At 36.8% G+C, this 23,706-nt stretch overlaps 1 protein-coding gene across 6 annotated transcripts in view; it reads right to left on the bottom strand.

The window, feature by feature from the left end:
* The window catches only part of LOC106876047 (recombining binding protein suppressor of hairless), a 136,869-nt gene that overhangs the window by 41,512 nt on the left and 71,651 nt on the right, over window positions 1-23,706 (bottom strand). For 5 of the 6 annotated variants that reach the window (XM_089341237.1, XM_014924434.3, XM_014924432.3 and 2 more), the window contains exon 3: window positions 3,108-3,330. In XM_089341237.1, the coding sequence (XP_089197363.1) occupies window positions 3,108-3,330 (223 nt within the window). Of the gene's footprint in view, window positions 1-3,107; window positions 3,331-15,548; window positions 15,838-23,706 lie in introns of those variants that run through there. The other variant, XM_014924438.3, reaches the window with a different exon arrangement.

Raw genomic sequence — 23,706 nt, 5'->3', positions numbered from 1 at the left:
TGCACACACACGTGCACATGTATGTACACTGTTATCATGCTTTTGTAATTGATATAGGTTACATATATATATGTTACTATATTTTTTTGTTATTTTATTTTATATTTCATATTTTTGCTGTTTTTAGCAGACAATAAAATTAATCAAATTACAAAATTCTGAAAAGTTGAAAAGCTTCTACTTAACTCAAAATAACTGGCTCAAAATAACAGCAAGTTCATTGTAATGAACCCCTTAACAAGATTCAATTATGGGCCACACAAAAAAATTTATCAAGCCTTCTTTTGATTTATTGGGCTTTTTTAGATTTTAAGGACCATAAAATTTAACTGAATCCCTCTGAATTTACACAGGCGTTTTTAAGTTTCGGAACCATTTCAAACTGTTTAGGGCCCCTAGATTGAACTGAACCCTCTTTATTGTCTTATTATGCATTCAATTAGCAAAATCATAGGAGCCCCCAAATACTGTTGGCCCAGGGGCCCCACTAGGTCTTTCTAAATCCAACCCATAACATATCCTATGATAAACCTAATTTAAAAGTATTAACTGAATAAATAATTCATTCAACAAGTTAGCTCAATATATAGATCTGTAATAAATCTGAAAAGTTAACATTTTCTATTTTACGCATGAAATATTTCTGAAAAGCTCTGCTTTCTAACACAAAACAGGTCAAATAACTACTAGAAACTCCACCGGCTTGCCCTCAGCGCTGCTTGATACTTAAAAAAAAAGACTCTATGCTGTGTTACAATTTAATTTTCCATCTTCTTTATGAAATGCTTAACAAATAAAATGTGTGTCTGCTCATGCAAAACTAACTGGAGTAGCTTGACTACAATGTACAAACACACATTCGCCACCGTAACTAAATTATTTGTTACAGTAACTACCTTAATAATGACTTAATTAATTTAGTACAAAGGTGAAACGATTGCTTCACTTATTTCAAGTGGAAAGTTACCACGTTCGTTTTAACAAAAAATTTCAACAAACGAAAGTGAAAAACAGAAGAAAAAAACTAACAATAACTGGCGAGGTTAAAAGTGCTTTAAAGTCTAAGGGGAATAACTCTTGACGTACAAAAATAATATCAAGGAATTAATTGCTTTTTTTCTTTTTTACTTCAAATTAAATTTTCGGTGCTTTTTTCTTTTTTTTCTCTCTCTTTTTTTTTCTTTTTGCTTCCTTGTAAGTTCATCTTTCAGAAATATGTCTGAATAAATGATTACAATTGTTGAGCTCATTCGATTTCTAGAATAATTTTTAAATAAAATGAAATATTAAATAGTTTGTGAACCTCTTGATTGGCATTGACAATTTAGATTCTCTCTTGTGAAAAATCTGGCAGAAAGGAAGAACTAACAGATATTTGCTTAAAAATATTGAAAACTAAAATTAATCTAATTCTAAAATCATAAAAATTAATCTCTTTGAAAAAAAAAAAAAAACCAGCCTCTAGGATAGTAAAAAAATAAAAGGATTGGAAGGCAGAAAAGATGAGTCCAAGCAATTAGTGGAGGTCTCCTGATTAATTCATCAAATCAACACACACACACGCACGCACGCGCATGGGCTTCCTATGTCCCAGTTTCAAGGGTCTGTGCTAGTGTCCCATGTAGTTAGCAAATTTTGTCCTGTTTGATGCTGATATGTCCCAAGTCAGCATCTGTCGGTCTCGAGAGGCCATGGACCTGCACCCTGAAGGAATCGTGTCAGCTGCTGACGGTGGTGCAGCGACCACATTTGAAGGGGCTCTCTACAAATGCTACAATATCACTCAGTTCGACGGGTCTTCACAAGCACAGCATATCGGCCAACGATTGAAGGGTGCTTTTAATGGGCCATTTACATGACACTGGCATCTGCCACGAATGCAATCTCATTTGACTTGACGGGTCTTATCAAGAATGGCCGATCTCCAAAGATCTTGGCTGCTTTAGTATTTTTTAATGAAATAAATTAAAATTAACCCTGTAGTGTTCGCATTATTCTGCCAAAATTAATGCTTTTTCATCTACATTGTTTTGAACTAATCATACATTATCTTGTAGCTATGAGATTTTGATGAGGTAGTTGTTAATTTTTAAAACAATATTGTAGGGTTGGTATGAGAGACCAGATCTGGCCAGTTTGAACATAAAACAGGCAGAATACTTTTGGCCGGATATGACCAGTTTAAATGCTAAAGGGTTAAAGGGTATTTTTCAACAGAAATATTGAAAGGAAAAGGGTCAGTTACTGTTTGGAACTTAACACAAAATTTTGATGTAAAGTTTTAATTTAGATCACTTTAAAATAGGAAGGCTTTATCAAAGGACCAGGGGTGGTCCCAAGGAGAGTGATTTCAAAAGGGCTCAATAGAGAAAATGCTGACTAATGCAATGCTTGGTATAAAAACAGAATGGGGGTGATTAGGGTTGGAACATCTTTGGTCATGGTTCTGATCAGGGCTGACCTGGGGTTAAACAACAACAACAACAGTGGTAACAAATGTCATAATCCTTGGGGGGTGGTAAAGGCAACTTCAAAACCATTTTTTAAATGCTACATCAAGGGCACATCAACCAGTTACTGTGATTTGAACTCTACACTAATTGGCACTCCATCGGTTTCAATGACAAGTGTTCCAGTTGATCCAATCAACGGAACAGCCTGGTCGTGAAATTAACGTGCAAGTGGCCGAGTACTCCACAGACACGTGTACCCTTAACGTAGTTGTCAGGGATATTCAGCACGGCACAGAATGTGACAAGGCTGGCCCTTGTGGATTACTGGTACAGCTCTTTTTTTGCCAGCTGAGTGGACTGGAGAAACATGAAATAAAGTGACTTGCTCGAGGACACAATGTGCCTCCAGGAATCGAACTCTCAACCTCATGATCCTGAGATAAATACTCTAACCACTAAGCCATGTGTCTTCACACTGCAAATTGAGAAAATATGTAACACATATCACAACTGGTCATAAAAAATCTTTTACACCAAGATGGACTTAGCCATTTTGCAAGCTCAATGAACTAAAATAGAGTCGGTCACAGTTGTAACCAGTTTATAATTTGGTATTCTGAACCGATTGTGTCACTAAGAAGTAACATTTCTTACCTGCGAGAAAACGGGTGAGTAATCCTTGAGTCTGAATGATCAATATCACCTGTAATCCTATTGATTGGTGGAGATGGAGTAGGCATTGGACTTGGTGGGGTCTTGATTGTATTGGTTAGCGTACTGATGCCAAGTGGACGGATGTTTGCCATAGAAATCGAGTCGCCACTTATTTTGTCAGGTGGTGTTAGGGACCCAGCTGGCATTAAGTGCTCTGAAGCCCCTGCAACGAAGAAGAAAATAAACATCAGAAATTGGATTCAATAAGAAGAAGAAAACAAACATCAGAAATTGGATTCAATAAGAAGAAGAAAAAAATATTAAAATATTGTAGAAATGGAAATTTATAAAATTCATCTTTCACTTTTGTATTTGGTTTGCAAGATTCTTGTATAATAATAATAATAATAATAACAATGCAGAATTTGTGGACAAAATGGTGAAAACGTATGGCATATTACCAGTCAATGTACGTCACTAGTCCAGAAAGAATATAAGAGACGTCATGACAACACAGCAAGGATTGTCCATTGGACACTTTGCAACAAGTATGGACTTGACAGAGCAAAAAGTGGTACAAACATAAACCTGGATGCATCACCGAAAAGGATAATGCAAAGATCCTATGGGATTTTATGATTCAGTGTGACCATGAGATAGAGAATAGGAAACTAGACATAGTCTTAATTGAGAAAGAAAACAAACTATGCTGGATCATAGATATAACATGCCCAACTGACAACAAGGTATGCGATAAGGAAGAAAGAAAAGTCGAGAGATATGACAGGTTAGCTTGGGGAGTTAAGCAGTTGGAGTCGATAGAAAAGGTGGTAGTAGTACCAATAATTGTTGGAACCCTGGGAACAGTGAGCAAAAATCTTGAAAAGTACATGGAACAAACAGGGGCTGCAATAAGGGTGGAGCACTTGCAGAAAACAGCACTGCTTGGAACCGCTCAAATACTCAGGAAGGTGCTCGAAAAATAAGGGGCGTTACCTTAGTTCACTGTAGTACATCTCCAGCGTTAGAAGCTGTGCAAAGGCAATAAATAATAATAATAATTCTTTCTACTAGAAGCATAAGGCATCAAATTTGGGGGAAGGGATTAAGTCAATTATATCGACCCCAGTGCATAACTGGTACTTATTCAATCGACTCCAAAGGGATGAAAGGCAAAGTCAACCTCGGTGGACTGAAGCTAAATGTTGGTTTTAGTTGAACAAATCGACCCCAAGACTTAATGAACGGGGAAGAATCGAGTGGAACTTAGTCTCCTGTATAATAACACCGAGTTGCTGCACCAACAACTGGAGCAGAGAGTGCAGCCGTCACGACCAGCATTGATGCTTGAACTGTGGAAATGATCAATCAGGGAGAAAAGATGTGAGAAATTACAAGATGGACATAAACAAAGATAAGGAACGCAAACGACTTTAGAAATCCAATAACAATCTGTTGTTCTATGTATTTATTTATTGTTGTTTGTTTTAACAGTAACCATAGCAACTGATACATTTCATGTTTCCTGGAGAAGGGCAGAAACGAACGAAGTCAGTTGCTGATATAAATGTTATTACAGAAACAAGAGACTTTATGTACCACAGTCACTGCCACTACTACCACTACTACTACTACCACTACCACTACTACCACTACCACTACTACCACTACTACTACTACTGCTGCTGCTGCTGGTTGTGGTCGTTAATAAATGTCTATTCCAAAATACTAGTCTAATCAATACTCAATTGCTTAACCTTCAGTCATCACCGTTATCATCATCGTCAGTGCCATCTGACTGGCACCTGTGCCAGTGGCAAGTAAAAAGCACCATTCAAGTGTTGGGCCTCATGGAGGCAGTGATGGGTGACCAAGACTTTTGGTGATATACTGTGCTTGTGTAGACCTGTCAAACCAAGTGAGACCATTTTGAGCGTGGTCGTTGCCAGTACCACCTGACTGGCCTTTGTGCCGGTGGCACGTAAAAGCACCCACTACACTCTCGGAGTGGTTGGTGTTAGGAAGGGCATCCAGCTGTAGAAACTCTGCCAGATCAGATTGGAGCCTGGTGTAGCCATCTAGTTTCACCAGTCCTCAGTCAAATCGTCCAACCCATGCTAGCATGGAAAGCGGACGTTAAATGATGATGATGATGATGATGTGGAAGATGTACAGGAGCCATAAAGACCACAGATACATGGAGAACTGATTTCTTCAAATGTCCTGGAGGCTCTCTAGAAGTTGTAGATAATTTTTGCTACCTAGGTGACCTAATTAGCAGTGGAGGAGGTTGTACAGAAAATGTAATTGCTAGAATAAGAACAGGATGGAGAAAGTTCAGACAGCTTTGACCTCTGTTGGCAACCAAAGGTCTCTCTCTCTCTGAGTAAAAGGAAGATTGTATGATACATGTGTACAAACTACAATGCTACATGGTAGTGAGAAATGGGCCCTGGATGCAGAAGATATACAAAGACTAGAGAGGAATGAAGCTGGTATGCTCTACTAGATGTGCAATGTCAGTGTGCATGAGTGATAGAGCACTGGTACATTGAGAGAAAAGTTAGGCATAAGAGGAATTACGTGCAGTGTGCAAGAGAGGAGACTGCACTGGTCTGGTCACATGATACAGAATTGATGAGGACAGTTGCATAAACAAGTGCCGATCACTGAAAGTGGAGGGAAAGAGGGATACCCAGGAAGACATGGGATAAAGTCATGGAGGCTGATCTCAAGATGCTGAGCCTTACGAAAGAGATGATAGAGAACCCAGATGTGTGGGGCATTTCTGTACTCAAAAAGACCTGCCCACCACAACAGAATTGATATCCTAAAACTGAGGCATGACATGAAAAGATTTGATGTTGGTGCTGGCACCATGTGAAAAGCATTGATTGCTGGTGCCATATGAAAATTGAACTCTATAGAATGGTTGGTATCAGGAAGAGCATCCAGCTGTAGAAACCAAGCGGAAACAGACAATGGAAGCTGGTGTGGCTGCCAGCTTTGCCAGTTCCTACCAAGCTGTCCAACCCATACCAGCATGGAAAACAGATGTTAAATGATGATAATGATGATGATGTACATACATACATACATACACAAGATGGGCTTCTTTCAGTTTCCATCCACCAAATCCATTCTCAAGGTGTTGGTTGGCCCAGGTCCATCATAGAAGTCACCAGCCCAAGGTGCCACACAATGAAACTGAACCTTAGATCACATGGTTGGGAAGCAAAACTTCCCAACCTTAATATCCTAAATAGAACAAGGATAAAGGGTGAACCAATGCAAAATTTACAGCATGAGGATTTTCACTGGCAGGGTATGGGAAATATATATCAGTACTGGGGGAAGAAGGGCTTGTTTATTTGAGAACACAATAGGTTTAGAATATTTTAAAGTTCTAAAAGTCCTATATCTACAAAAAGAGATGGGTTCAGAGATTCTGTTATGTAATTTTAGTTTGGGAGTGACAGATTTCATAAGATTCAAAAGTGCAAAGTGTGGATTTTTTTTTTTTGTTTTTTAATTGTGGGTGAATTGTGGAGATGATAAGGGTTTTCCATGTGATACTGAAGGATGTGTTAGAATTAAGGACCAGATATGTTATGATGCTAAAGTTAATGTTTATCTATTGGTGTTACAAAAATTAGTGGATATGTTTATTTTTTTAAAGGTACTAACAGTTAATCCATGTGAACAGAGAGATTAGGTAGATAGAATAGATTAGATAGACAGAGAGATAGGATAGATAGATAGAATAAGACAGGTAGACAGATAGATGGATACATAGATAGACAGATAGATAGATGGATGGATGGATGGACGGACGGATGGGATGAATGGATGGATGGATAGATAGATATATACATACATACATACACATACATGCATACATACATATATACATACATAGAGAGAGAGAGAGATAGATATGTACATACATAGAGAGAGAGATAGATACATACATACATGCATGCATATATACATACATACATATATACATAGCGAGAGAGAGAGAGAGAGAGAGAGAGAGAGAATGAGAGAGCTAGATTGATAGGAAGATAGGGGGAATATTATACAAGGATACAAATAACTAACTGAACAACAATAACTAAAACACACGTGCACACACACACACACACACACACACACACACACACGGATTTATGCGAGAAATGAAAGTAAAACAGCCAAGACGAGAAGTGCAATAAAAGATAAACAGAACATCTGATTACCTGTAAATCCGGGTAATTGAGGAGGAAGTAGATGAAACTAGATTATTGTTTGTGAAAACAAATAATGTTCCCTCTGAGTAAAAACAAAAAAAAAAATGCTGCTTCTCTATGAATGACTGGGAGAGAGTGAGTGTCGTGGGGCGAGGGGGGGGAAGGTCTGATAAATGGATAGATAGACAGACAGGCAAACAGACGGAGGGGGGAAGAGACAATGAATTAGATATATAAAGAGATAGAGTGTGGGGTGAGGAGAGAGGAGAGGGAAAGAGAATCATATAAAGCAGATACTTCAAGGTATATCAACAATATATATGTGTGCACATGCATGTGCGTGTGTGTGTATATATATATATATATATATATATATATATATGTGTGTGTATGAGGGATGGTGCAGCAATTATATTGATTGAGAGAGAGCCTGGTTTATGAAGTAAAAGAGGGAGTGAGTGGCTGTGAGTATAGCAAGCAAACACACGCACGCACACGCACACACACACACACACACACACGCATACACAAGCGTTGATCTAGTGAAACCCCATGTCTGTGGCTGTCCTAGCCATAAGAGAGCGAAAGAGACCCTGAGTACCAACAGCTGCTCTGGCTTGCTCTGGCTCTCAGTTGGCACAGTTCAGTGGAGGAGAGCAAAGAGAAGAAGAGGAGGAGGAGGAGGAGGAGAGGAGAGGGAGGGGGAGGTCGGTGATAATGGTGTTGTTGGTGAGGAGAAGAAAAAACGAGAGAGAGAGAGAGAGAGAAATAAAAGCGTTTTATAATGAAGACAATAGCTAAGAAATAGGTTAGCTCATTCTCATGTCAAGCTAGCAATGCAAATAGTTACAAGGGGGGTGGATGGGTGGAGGGGGGATCGTTAGGAAAGGACTCTCCTCGAGAGAGAGAGAGAGAGAGAGAGAGTAATTAAAAAAAATTAAAACTGAAAATGGAAGAAAAATTAATGTTGTTAAATTAAATTTACGATAGTGGCCATGTGTGTGTGTGTATATATATATATATATATATATATATATATATATATTATTGTGTGTGTGTGTGTATATATATATTATTGTATGTGTGTGTGTGTACAGATAGATATATATATATATATATATATATATAGAGAGAGAGAGAGAGATACGATGAGTTTACTTAGTCTTAATGTGATAAAGATATAAAAGCAACCCCTTGAATAACAAACTTTTGACCCTTTTGTTTGCAGATTTCTGTTGAAAGAATCTGATTTTGTTGCAATTAATTTTGGAAACAACAAAGAATTTAATAAAAATAACTTTATCAAGATGATGTTCAGGACATAAAATTATACAGAATTTTGTTGGATGGTTTAAATTTAAATCACTTTAAGTATAAAGTTTGCATCATGGAACCAGGGGGGTAATCGCAGGTGGGTTAACAAATGGGTGAATAGGGTTAACACATGGAGTTGTCAGTGTTAGAGGTGTTTAACACTGGGTTAGTGTTGATTGAGCTGACCTATGATGATCATCTAAGGAATTCCTCCATGGCCATACTGCCCACCTTCACTCTGTGAGTGTGTGTGTGTGTGTGTATGTGTGTGTGTGTGTGTGTGTGTACATCATGTGACTGACCAGGCTATCAGATACTGTTACACATCGCTGGTCACAATGCACTTTTGCACCGTTTTTGCCTTCAAATGATGCCACCCTGCTGGCTAGGCTAGTAGGTCAGCGATCCTCTCCGATCGAAGGGGAACAGGAGCAATGTGAAATGAAGTGTTTTGCTCAAGAACACACATGCACCCAGTCAGGGAATTGAACCCACAATCCAGTGACCATGAGTACTACACTGGGCCATGCACGGTAATCAACATAGCATGTCCTGGTGAGAAAAGGATTGAAGAGGAAGAAGAATTGAAGTGGGAAATGCACCAGTTTTGGCCAATGAAGGGAGTAGACAAATGCACCAACAGTGATTGGTACATTTGGAAGAACCAGCACTCATCTAACAACGTGGCTTGAAAAGATTGGAATGAATGCGTCAACATGGCTCTGAAAGTCATCATTGCTTGGAACTGCAAGAGTTCTCCACAGGGTCCTTGAGGCATGATCAGTAAACAAATGCCACCTTAGTCTGCTGGCACTTTCCAGCATACTCACTAAAATAAAGCTGAGATGCAACACCAGGCAGTGGATGAAGTATTAGACAATGGCTTCTCATGGCTTCTGATCTTAACTGATTGGAAGTGTTATCATGTACATGTTTTGTCTTGGTATAAGAGATGTGTTACACCAAATATTCTGCTCAATACCACAGATCTGCTTGTCACTTGATTGACCTTAACCAGTTGAGCATGTCCCTTAATGGCTGATGATATGTGCATCTCTGATCATGAGCAGAACTAGTGGGAGAGCAGCATAGCCATGTGTTGAGAGGAATTCTTTGGGGTTTCAATAATTCATCTCTGGAAACATGTTTTATTTATCATCCTCAAACAAAGCTTATTAAGGGACCTTTTGAGCAGAATGGGCTACTCAACCTGAAGAAAATTCTAACTGAGCCCCATCTGCCTAGTGCACCCTTATCAGATGGGTGGGTGTGATGAGTATATTGGGCTTCACGTATTTGCACCTCAGCATCACTCTCATAATGTGTGTTGCCCTCTCACTCAATAATAATAATAATAATAATAATGGCTTCAAATTTTTGCCACAAGAGCAGCCATTTTGGGAGAGGGGATGAGTCAATTACATCAACCCCAGTGTTTAACTGGTACTTAATTCATCGGCCCCAAAAGGATGAAAGGCAAAGTTGACCTCAGCAGAATTTGAACTCAGAATGTAGTGGCAGATGAAATACCATTAAGCATTTTACCTGGTGTGCTAACGATTCTCCCAGCTCACCACCTTAATAATAATAATAATAATAATAATAATAATAATGATAATTTTGGGGGCCTGCTCTGCCCTCATGTCAATTCCAATTTCTCTGACATATCTCTCGAACTTGGTTGTTAGTACTCCAAGTGCCCCTACAATTATTGGGATTTCTCTGTTGGGGGCAGCTAGGATTTTGAGGTTGGTGCTTGGGAGTTCAGTATCTTCCACGATGAGTTAACATCCAAGTACCAAAACTTATAGTTTGCAGAAAGCGATCCTAGGAGACCTCTGACAACAGGTTGCTGTCCGCTCTCACAGAATCAACCAGAGCAAATAAAACTGAGGACTCCGAGAAGTAAAATAATAATAATAATAATAATAATGTTTTGTTTTGTTTTGTTTTTTACATTAACAAAGAACAACTATATATTTGTAGAGGAGCATAACTGAGTGGACCCAATTACAGGACTACATTTAGTAAGTTGGGTACCATAGTAACATGGTTGCTATAGTTACATAGTTGTTATAGTTATCATAAAATTAGTTCCACTTCAGTTACTTTAAACAGTTACACCTGTATCGGTCGACTTATAAGAACACAATCAAGTAAAAGATATCAAACAGTGAATTACCTTTGGAAGAATAATTCCCATTTTTAAAAGCAAAATGTCCCTCAGTCTTAAAAGATGGGTTTTAAACCAATGCATCATTCCTCCAAAGTTTCTTTTAGTATAAAAATATGGAACCAGATAAAAGACCAAACAAACAAGCTAAAGTGTCATAGTTTCATATCCTGGCACCAGCACTGCAAGAGGACTTAATTATTGGTGGGTAAAATCCATATCATTGTAGATAGGTACCATGAGGAGGTACACCTTGTCCATTGTATAGTGTTAGTGACCGACATCTTACGATGAGCTCAGATCTTACAAAGAAACAGTAAAATTTGAACTCATTCAAGTTAATTAGCTACCAATGGATATATTTACTAAAGAAAATTCAAGCAATATAATTGATAACAAAAGGGTAACAATTTAACTTTACAATAAGACTGGAGAGAGAGAGAGAGAGAGAGAGAGGGGAAGACTACGAGATACAAGCTCATTGGATTTGATGATAAAATAAAAGGTTGTGTTACATTTGAGAGAGTTTGAACTGAGCACAACAAGATTAATGAGCCTTCTGTGGTTAAACACTTAATTTTGCTCAAAAATACTTGGGTAAGTTAAATTATTGAAATATTGAAATACATTAGTGTGTCCTAAACCATTTCCGTATGAGAGGATGTGTACAGATCGTTATGAAACCCTTGCTTCAGTAGATATTAACAGATTACAGCTAAACACCCTTCCTGGCCAGTGACACAGAACTGTGGGACCCTAAACATCAGTGATCCTCATTGTCATCAGTCAAAGTTCATGTTCCATGCTGGAATGGGTTGGACAGTTTGACAGGACGTTATGGGCTCCAATATCTGCCTTGGCTGAATTTCCTTCTCAAATCCAATTTCTATGGCCGAATGTCCTTCCCAAATCCAATCACTTTACAGTGACACTAGCACTAATGAGGGCACTATGGAGTTAGCAAGACTATGAACTCCAAGGGGACAGCTTTACACTAGGAGATGAGAGGTTAAAGTCTGAGACGGCGGCAGAGCAGAACAGGTTTATTGCTGGAGAGGGGTTACATGGCTCCATGCACACTTTTTAGAAGAAAAGGTAAGAGTAATCAGGTGGAGCTGGAAAGTGATAAAAATAACAATGATGAGATGTCAGGGTAAACCCTCATTGTATAGAAGGTGGGTAGAAATGAATGGGACAGACAGACAGAACAGGGGTGGGGATGGATCTAGATTGCAAGAGAGTATGTTGTGCTTTACCTTTGGAGAACATCTCACTTCAGACAATGTTGACAATACACTCGATTCAGTGATGGAGGGCTGATTCAAGCTGATAATGTCTCTTTAGTGAAAGCTACTCCCAAATCACTGAATCTAAACAAGACTGACCCTTCTTGTTTATAGAATTCAGTGAACAAATCATTTGCTGATGTCTGCCAAGTCGATGATAAATTATCATGAGCATGTAAAACAGCAAGAATCAAAACCATGATGAGTAGATTCATTTGTAAAATTTTCCAATTAAAGTTGTATAATAACAGTGATGGTGATGAGATGATGATAAGGATGAGGAAGATGATGATGAGGATGAGGTAGAGGATGATGACTGTGATAGTAGTCACATCAGCATTAGTCTGACAATTATGGTAAACAGGAAAAAATTAATGCTTGTTACGCTGAAACAAAAATGACTTTAATTATCTAAGGAGAGGAGTAATGGTACCCAAAGAAGATGTCCATGTCAGGAGGAAAAACAGACCAGTATGGAAAAACAGACACTGCTGAGAACATTACTGGATGATGATATTACATATTAGAAAATGTAACTTTATGAAATGTATGAATGAGATGTGAGGAGTATGCAAGCTACATTACAGATTGTCTGGGAAAGGCTATAAATCTGGGTAAAAACTGAAGTAGGAGGTTCTTCAGACCAACTGTAGGAAATCTTTCTAGAAGCATTGACTTGATAAAATATCCCAAATCTATACTATAAAGTGGTTGATGACAGGAAGGGTGTCCAACCATAGAAATCATGCCCTTTCCCCTGAAAAAAAGAGATCACAAAAATGAAACATAGACTATGGCAGTTATTATTATTAAAAAGTATTATTCTAAATATAAACATTATCATCATCATCATCGTTTAACATCGGCCTTCCATGCTAGCATGGGTGGGACAATTTCACAAGAGCCGGCCAGGCAGAAGCCTGCACCAGACTTCTGTGACTGTTTTGGCAGGATTTTTACAGTTGGATGCCCTTCTTAACACCAACCAATCAGCAGAGTGGACTTAGTGTTTTTTACATGGCACAAACACAGGTGAGGTCAGTTTTGGCAAGGTTTTTACAGCTGGATGCCATTCCTAACACCAACCATTTTACAGAGTGGACTGGAATGCTTTTTGCATGGCACCTGCAATGACAAGGTCACCGAGTACTTGCAAGACGAAAAAACTTTCCAAGAGGGGAGGGGACATTGGAGGAGGTGATCTTGTGTCGGATGAAAGGTTACAGTGAGACAGAAACAGGTGTCTTGTTGTAGAGGAAGTACAAGGTGACCCAGCCAGAGAGAGAGAGAGAGAGAGATCAGGAATGAAAACAAACAGGTGTGCTACCGCAAAGGAAATACATGGTTACCCAACCAGAGGGAAGTGCAGGAGAAGAAGAGAGAGAACAGGAGACATCAGGATAGAGATGCTGGGCATACTCACAAGGGATGGGGATGAGAATATAAATGGGATGGTTGAGTAAAGGAAGAGAGAGATATCGATGGTGGTAAGTGCCAGGGTATACCCTTGAGGTTTGAACGCCAATATAAGTAGCAGGATATTGCGAAGGAAGTGTGATTAAAGAGTGCAGAGAGGGGGGGGGGTGAGTGAGTGGCGAAAACCTGGGTATATATATAGCATGTGGTCATCTAACCAGTAATACATCGACGTTTTCTCTTGTATTATTCTACACATACTCATCTGTCTTTGATCACACGAGGAACAAAACTAACGAATTTTCAAAATAATAACAAAGAACATGGGTGTTACGCCTTTTATAAATATATATATGTATATATATATACACGCACATTGTCTTTCCAACAACATTGCACTGTTTACTGTTTTAACTTGTTTAAGTCTGTTGGCTGAGACCATGCTGGGGCAGTGCTGTTATCATTAAGATTATGTTATGAATGTAATTTTTTTTTTTTTAATTGGAAATTTATACAAAGAATAAAAACTAAAATTTGCCTGAATTTCTGCACAGAACTATAATTTATCAAGGAATGGAACAAAACAATAAGGTTGTCTTTGACTGAATCTACATCAGGAATATATTACAAGATTTGTAATATAAGAAAGTGTTTGCCTTTCAATAAGAAACTAACCTAAGAAAAATGTTTAATGTGATAGAAGTGTTATATAAGAGCTTTACACAAATATAAGGTTGCTATAAACATATACATACATACAAATATTGTGAGTGTGTGTATAAACACACATATATATATATATTCATATACACACACATATACGCATACATATACACACACACTATGTGAATAATAGATGAGTAATAAGGTGTACAAGTATTGATAAATTCATGGAAACAAAGAGTGTATATACAGGTATATATATAAGAATAACAAACATGACATTTGATACTCAGTAAATCATGCACAACAGTTCTTCTATGGTTCCTATAATGGTTAGCATATGAAGGAGGAGGATGTGAATAAAAAGTTTTGTTATTTTTTTTGTATAAAATCATTAAATGATAAGAGCTAATTAAAAACAAAATAATTATTATGATTGATTAGAAGTGATCTGAAAGGAATAAATTAAAGAAAAACACAAGATCTAGTCAATATGTAATGGTGAAAGATAAATATATCTTCTAATGCTAGAAATTCAACATGGCTGTGGAAACCGAGAAAGGTTAGAGAGAGCAGAAAGAGATCATGGAAAAATTGAAATGTGGTGAACCTGTTTCAAGCTGGCCATAAGCACTTTCTCCTTATATTACATCTCGGGTCGATTATAGCATTTACACGTTATTCGACTGGTTAAACTGAGAAATTTTGCAGCTGAGGAAGGTGACACTGGAGATCAATTTATAGATGAAAACATACAAGATAGATGTGAGCACGACAATGTCACAGTGGGAAATGTTCTCTCGGGAACCCCAGCCAGATGTCCACTATTGCAGCAAGTGCAGTCATCTCACTCGAAGTTCTTTAGAAGTGCCTGGTTTTTCACATCAAATTCGACTCAATGGAATCACAACATCAGGGTTAATATTGATAACTTACAGATATTATCATTAGCAAAAGCATGTCCACAGAAAGCAACTTTGAATTATTTTATTTTATTTTCGATATTTTTGTTGTTGTTTGTGGTGAGTGTTAAATGTTTTACGTCGATCAATGAGTGTGCGCATGCACCAAATGTGTGTGTGTATGTCGATATACATATGTGTGTATGTGTAAATAGTATGCGCAATAATTCGGTGCACTGTGAAACACAAACTCGCACACAGATGTACAGAGGGAAGGAAGGATTTAAAAAAAAAAAAAAAAAAAAAAGAAACATATGAAAGAGAATGAAATACATAAGTTTTATATGAGTTTTGTTTATAAATTGCAACTGGTTACTAACAGACAAATAAATCAAGCTCAGAGGAGAAGAGAAGTAGAGAGAGTAGAGAACTGCCATGCAAAGAACATTATTTACCTTCAATCATATACTGTGAAAACTCTTCAAATACACAATCTGAAGCTGGTTCCATCATCATTTTTACCTTTTTTTTTTTTTTTTTTTTTGCTCTCTAATTTTTTTTTTTTTTGTTTGTCTTTCTTTAGCAGTCTTAGTTAATGTTAATATACACACTGCTACTACTACTGCTGCTGCTGCTCTTTCCCCACCAACCTTTCTCTAAAGATTTTCCTAAAGATTTTGATTTTTCTGTCTTCTCTATGAGAAAAAGGCATACAGGCAGGCTCGATTTACTAGCTGTCAATACGTGAGTTCTACACATCTGGACAACTCCAGCATTTTCCCACAGCTGATAAGACCAGACAAAGATAATGCACACAGAGAGAGTGCTGGGACTGATAACCCACAAAACACATCTAGCCCTGCAGCCATTGCAAAACAACATCGAATCATTAACGACCCCAAACACTAGCTTTTAGCAATTTCACTACTTTTTCCTCTTCAATATTTCTTTCTTATCTCTCTCTCTATATATATATATATCTATCTATATATACATATCTATCTATATATACATATCTATCTATATATATACACATTTCTATATATATATTTCTAATTGAAATCCAACATAGAGGGAAGGATTGCTTCCAAACTTTACTTTACAAGCCGTAACAATAATAATGATAATGATGATAATGATATTAATACTAATAATAAATGAAAACTGCAACCAATTCTAAACAGTTTGGTTATTGATTCCTAAATATGAAACATAATGCGTGGTGTGATAACGAGAGCAGAATTATGATAGGTGCTTAGTTTTTCCATAAAACAATTTACTATTTATTAATTATTATTTTGTTTTTTTCTTATAACATACATATATAGTAAAACTCATGATGATGATGATGACGATATGATATATATATATATATATATATATATATATATATATATATATATATCATAAGTACAAATAGTTTGCGGATAAAAACAATCAACAGAATTAAACAAACAAGTATACATACATGTATGCATACTCACATAAACATATATGCATTCATACTACATGGGTGTGTGTCTACACACATTACAAATCAGTATAAACTTGTGCATATTATCTATATATATATACACACACACACATATACAGGCATTTATATATATATATATATATATATGCATATATATATATATATATATATATATATATATATATATATATAAATAAATACATATATGCATGTATGTATACACACATATATATCATGCTGGTGCCACATGAAAAGTACCCAGTACACACTGTAATGTGGTTGGCTTCAGGGAAGGCATCCGACAGTAGAAACCATGTCGAAGCTGACACTGGAACACAATGCAGCTCTGTGGCTCACCAGACCCTGTCAAACCATCCAACCCACACCAGTTAAAAGATGACGATGTCACACAGCCACCGTGTGTGTGTGTGTGTGTGTGTGTGCGTGTGTGTGTGTGTGCGTGTGTGTGTGTGTGTGTGTGTTTGTGTGTGTGTGTGTGTGTGTGTGTGCGCGCACACACACACACATACATATACATAAAATATATATAGTGAAAATCAAAGTGGAGCATGAAAGCAAGTACATGCACACAAGCATTCATGCACGTGTGTGTGTGTGTGTGTGATGTATATACGTTACAATAAGAATTGTAACTTAACTGAAATAGAGAGTAAAAGCGAACTGATCATCCCATATATTGATTTGCTTTGATGAGGCACAAAATTAATTGTTTAAAGGCCAGTAATGAAGCAACACTGGTTGTATTGACTGCTGTTTAGTTCATGACAGCCCCAGAAGAATGCAAAAGTAAAAATCAATCGTGCACAGTGTTTGAACTCAGAACAAGGAAGAGAAGAGAAAGAGAAAATGCGAAGCATCGCAGGAAATATTCAAACGGGATTTTTAAAAAACGGCGAAACCACCATGTGGCACCAGTGAGCTTGTAATTTCAGGTTTGTGTGCAAGTGACTTTGAATCTTGGTTCTAATATGTTTCTTTATTGGCCACACAGGGCTGAACACAGAGGGGACAAAATACAAAGAAGAGCTTTTCTTTTTGGGGAAGAGAAAAAAGGGGGGAGGGGTAGAGATTCGATCAAAAGGGGTTGTAGAAAGAAGGAAAAAAAAACAAACAACATCAGTAAGTCGTCCATCAAGACAAGTTAGTGTGAATGTCTGTTTTATATGTCTGGCCATTTATTGTGAATTGGACACAGGAATGGATTTGCAAGAACCAAGTGTTTATCCTCAACTTGTTTCAGTCATTGGACTGTGGCCATACTGGAGCACCACCTTGACATTTCCAATACCAACCTGCCTGAAATTGTCCTTGGTTCTATGACAAAAACTTCCTGATTAGAAGGGGTCTAAATTAAAATGCTTCATTAAAATCCATTGTTTATTTACATTCCAAACACCAGTTTAATACTGACAAAATTATTTTATCAAATTCTTCATTATTTTGAAAATCAATTGAAACAATGGTATTTCTACAGGAATTTGGTGTAAAAAAAAAAGGGTTAAATAGTTTTGTTGACCATATTGAGCTCGGTACTTTTTTTTAAAGTCTAGTACTTATTATATCAGTCTCTTTTGCTGAACTGCCAAGTTACAGGGACATAAACAAACCAGCATCAATTGTCAAGTAGTGGGTGGGTACATACATAAGCAAAAACACACATACTCATATATACACACACACACTGGGCTTCCACACAGTTTCCATCTACCAAGTTCACTCACAAGGCATTGATCAGCCTGGGACTATAGTAGAAAACACTTGCCCGAGGTGCCACTCATTGGGACTGAACCTGAAACCATGTGGTTGTGAAGTGAACTTCTTAACCACACAACCAGGCTTTCATGAAATTCGCCTTCATTTTGAGAAAAATTTGTTTTATTTTTACGCCATATATCAGACGGATGAGCCGCCACAACAACAGACGACAGTTACATTGTGAATGTCCATGGTGTGATCTGTGAAAATTGTTACCTGACTGTGTCTAAGAAGTTTCCAAAGAAGTAGGCATCTGTGAAATTCAATGCCACAAAATTTTAAAAGCAAAAAAATTGAAGATGCATCATTTACTGTAGAATCTGTGCTGCATTTTCAGAAAAAACAAATGAAAGGAGAACTGAGTCACAATCAGTCAAGCATTAAATCCAGTCAAATCCAGCCCCAAAATTCTACTTGTTTTATGTTGAGACTGACCAGATCCAACCACTCATGCATACCCTGCAATGCCATTCTACAAATAAACACTCACATCATTAGAATCTTGAAGTTATAAGATAACACATGATTGATTCAAAATATCTTTTGAATCAATAAGCATCACATTTGACAGAGGAATCTGAATGCCAAACGATTAAAAGGAAAAGTCTTTGCAAGAACAGCACACAAGAAACTCTTTCTGGGATGTGTTTCTAAAGGAAAAAAACAAACATTAAACAAGTAATGACTCAATAATGGATGGAACTATTTCGATATTTGAATAAATTTCAAATAACTCATTTTTATTTAAATAAAAGTCCTATTTCTTTGTAGACAGATAGTTTCCTAAGCTTCACCTGCCTCGGTTATCTAATTGGCACTATCACAAAAAGAAATGATAAACACAAAGACAGGGAGAAAAGATTAGAAAACAGTGCTGTGTCCATGTCGTTAGCTTAGGTGAGTAGCAGGTAGACAAAGAGAGATAAGTTTGTGAATAAGCGATAAGCGACTGTTTCTATTAAGTTTCTATAAATGTGCTATTGTTTAAGATCTCAGAAATCTATGGATGATGTGTGGTGGTTGAGAGGAGTTGCGATTAAAATAGATCATACAAACACGTCTGTTGAACGATTAGAAATAATAGTGAAGAAATGAGGAGCTTGAAGAAGATACATTCTAACAACACTAGGGGCAGAAAACTGGCAGTTGATGAGCCAGCATCTAATTTTATGATCATATATGTGCATGTGTGTGTGTGTGTGTGTGTGTGTGTATATCCATGCATGTATATGTGTATAAGATATATGTATATATATATATATATATATATGCTTAGTTCATTGGGGTCACTTTTACTGTTATTATTATTATTATCTCTCTTTCATTCAGCCTCTTTTTTTTTTTCCAGTCGTCTTGCCATGTTGGACTGTTGAACTCTGCACATTTTTTTCTCTCTCTGTTTTTTTTTCATTCTTTCTCCATTTTTCCCTCATTTAATCCTTTCTGTTTAAGAGCATAGGCTAGAAATGTAAAAGACTTTTCCATTTTTCCTGAGCGTTCAACTAATATCTGCCTCACTAACTCCATCAAGCATGGAAAAGTGGATGTTAAAACACTCATGATGATGATGAGGAGAAGGAGGAGGAGGAGTGATGTAACTTAAGTGGTTCAAGTTGCCATGGTTTCAAGACCATCAGAGAAACCCATGGAAGAATGGCAAAGAAGAAGGATTTTGACCAGAAAATGAAGTGACTCTTTTTACTTTCAAAATCAGACATATTCTCTCAAAATTTCCTTACCCTTAACTGCAGAAAGCAGTCTTATACACCATTCTATCTTTTGTTGAGGAATGTCATGTTTGAAACCATTTTTCATTGAGATATGTCAATTTTATTGATGCAATGTGGACTTGCAGAAAATACCAATTCTATTTTTGGCAGACGTTTAACATCATTTACTGGAATAACCATGAAATTTAATTTCACAGTTAAAGGGTTAAAATTAGTTAATTATAATACATGCCAACAAGGAAAACAGATGCTTAATGATGATGATGAGAGAATAAGGAATGTCATTAGTGTAATTATTCTCATAATTGTTGCTATCATTGCTTAACCCCTTTACTGCTGAAATCAGATATATATCTATTCAAAATTTAATAATTCTTAGCTACGGAAAGCAGTTTTATATCCCATTCTATCTTTTGTTAAGGAATGGTTATGTTTGAAACTATTATTCATTGAGATATGTCGAGTTTATTGAGGCAGTGTGACTTGCAGAAAATACCTTTTGTTTTGTTTCTTGGTAGATATTTAACATCGTTAGTGGAATAACCATGGAATATGATTTCATAGTTAAAGGGTTAAATACTAACACTGGTAAAGACTCAAGACACAAGCTCACTCCCACCACAAACAGGAGCCAGACACACCCAGTACCCCCCACTCGCTACAGCAGCAGGAACCAAAGACATAAAGCTTGGCAACATTTTCGTTTTCCCCCCTGTTTCATAAAGAGTAAAAAAACAATTAATAACCAAATGGGCTTCAATAAAAGTACGCAAACAAAATCTTCCTTTCTTTTGAAAGACTTTTCAAATACAATGATTGGTGTTAGAGTTTTCACTTATTGCCAAGAAGAGCTGCCAATATCCCGCCAGATATATAATGAGATGGTAAAAAAAAAAACATGAAGAAAAACACAAAAGACTCCCAAAATCACAGAAATGAAAAGGTATTTAATAAATTGTTTGTGGGAGAAAGACAGACAGGTAGAGACAAAGAGAGACAGAGAAAGAGAGAGAAACAAAAAACAATGAAAAATAATTGCTGTTTATAAATATCTTTAATAATGGTTTATAATTTAGGAAGATGGCCATCAGTCCCAGTTCTTAGACTGGTACTTTATTTTATCAACCTTGAATGGATGGAAGGCAAAATTGGATTTTGATGAGATTTGAACTCACAACAAAGAAGACCAGAAGAAATACTGGACTGCACATGTCACAAGGCTCACAGACAATAGGTGGACCCATGAAGATATCAACTTGCATCCAAGAGATTGGAAGGCGCTAATCAAAAGATCTCCAAGGTGACAGGATGATAACATTGTCAAAAAATTTAGGCCCCAGTGGAAGAGACAAGCACAACCAAGGGAAGAACAAACACACATTGTGACCCACAATTATCCAGGACATCAAATAATCTGGTTTATAAAGAGATTTTCAAAACCCGAGTTTGAATATTTTTAAAAGGAATTCCACTTCTTATTCAAATTTAATAACTCAAAGAACAAGAAACTTCAATTTATGAAAATATTTCATTCAGATCACTTTCAAATTCAAAACAACATAGGCACAGGAGTGGCTGTGTGGTCAGAAGCTTGCTTACCAACGACATGGTTCCAGGTTCAATCCCACTGCGTGGCACCTTGGGCAACTGTCTTCTACTATATCATCGGGCCGACCAAAGCCATATATATATATATATATATATATATATATATATATATATATATATATGGTTCTAAAGCAAACTTAACTACACAGCCATGCCTGCACTTGTACACACACACAAAACACTCTTTAATTATGTAGTGCTCCTGCTGCTTACAGCCAAAATGGACTCATTATACATGAATAATTTTTATACACTAAATAAATGCAAAACCAAGCATCCTATGCTGTCCTCTCTTTTAACTTCATCCATATGCAGGACACATTACAGAAATAGAAACTGATCCAGGACTTGGCAGCTGCATTATTTAATCAAGGCCCCACCCAGGAGGACAAAAAGCTAAGTTCAACTCAGTTGAATTTAAACTCAATACAGACAAATGTCCATAAGTAAATACCACCAGGTATTTTGTCAGAGATAGTCAATTCTCAAACTAAAAATATTAAAAAAAAAACATAGAATAATTATTCTTAGAATAATCATTAATGACAAAAAAAAAACATGGGGTGGGTGCAATAATGATATTGCCAAAGAAATAAGAAAAAAATTTCTCCTAAGGTACTCAAGCATTTTTTTTTTAATTCTAGAATCAAAAATAGTGAAAATCACATGAAAATAATTAGGTCATGCTACATATTTAAATGACTGTCTCAATCTAATCAATGTTTATTCAAATATACAATTAAACATATTAACTAAAACAGAAAACAGAAAGGATAAAAAAAAAATTCCTAAAGGAATTCAAGAGTTGTGTCCCTTGAGTCATTTGCATTTTTTTTTCTTGACAAAACGTTTTTGAAAATTTATTAATAATAAAGTGAATGTTAGCGAAATATATGCGTTGTTTTTTTTTAACTTTAACCGTTTGTTATGTATGAATAATTTTTGAAGTTGTTTTTCGATTATTTTTTAAAGTCTTGTTGTTGGTAATTAACAGAGGTAAAAATGACAAAATGGCTTCAAAGTCAGGACGTCTTACATTGTCCTTGACCATCCCCCTCCCCCACACACACACAAAGTGCAGTGGTTTATGTAACGAAATCTGCATAAAAACCTAAAAAATGATGGGGTTGTCCCCAAAAAAAGAATCAGACTAACTCAGATTCTCGAGATACAATCAATTAGAAATATGGTGATACTGTGAAAATTCCAGGGATTCTCCATTTGAGGTTCCTGGGCTGAACTACAAGCAGACAATCACATACACATAAGAACACACACACACACACACACACAGACTTGAGTATTAAAGTCACATGCACACCCACTACTGAAGAGCAAGTTTATCCACACATCAACCAATTTAGATAACCACAAACTCTAACAAATTGTCTTGGATTAAACAAAAGAGCTGTGATATTTTGTTTGTGATCAGCTTGAAATCTGTAAAGGATAAAAAAGAAAAGAAACTTGGAAAAAATTCCAAAGCAAAATATACATTAAAAAGAGTTTCGCTACCCAGCTGAGATGTCAATGTCTTTTCCAAATTCAAAGGAAAGGAAAATATTTATGAATAACTACGTACTTCGAAACCAGCAGCTCAACTATAAATCCAAAGGGCTGACCAATGCTTTGAGAGATGATTTGGTCGATGGAAACTCAAAGAAATTCCTCATATATTTGTGTGTGTGTGTGTGTGTGTGTGTGTGTGTGTGTGTGTGTGTGTGTGTGTGTGTGCGCGCGCGTTCCTGCATGCAAGCAAGTGTGCATATTTGTGTCTTGTCTTGGCATCAGGCAAACAGATGTAAGTAAATGTCATAGTCGTACAAGAGACATCCCTCGTTTCCGGTCGTCCATGGAAACATGCTCACCCACAGGGAAAATATTATCTTGCTTGGAAGCAGCAGGTGAGAGATGCTAACAGGAAGGGCATTGGGAGGTAGGAAAATCTGCTGCAACAAATTCCGTTTTGACTCATGCAAGCATGGTAAAGTGGAAATTATGATGATGAAGATGATGACGGCAATG

The sequence above is a fragment of the Octopus bimaculoides genome, chromosome 24 (genome assembly GCF_046866305.1).
Source record: "Octopus bimaculoides isolate indiv1 chromosome 24, ASM4686630v1, whole genome shotgun sequence".
Classification (NCBI taxonomy): Eukaryota; Metazoa; Mollusca; class Cephalopoda; order Octopoda; family Octopodidae; genus Octopus; species Octopus bimaculoides.
Note: the sequence above shows the minus strand (reverse complement) of the source record. Positions and strands in the feature narration are given on the sequence as shown.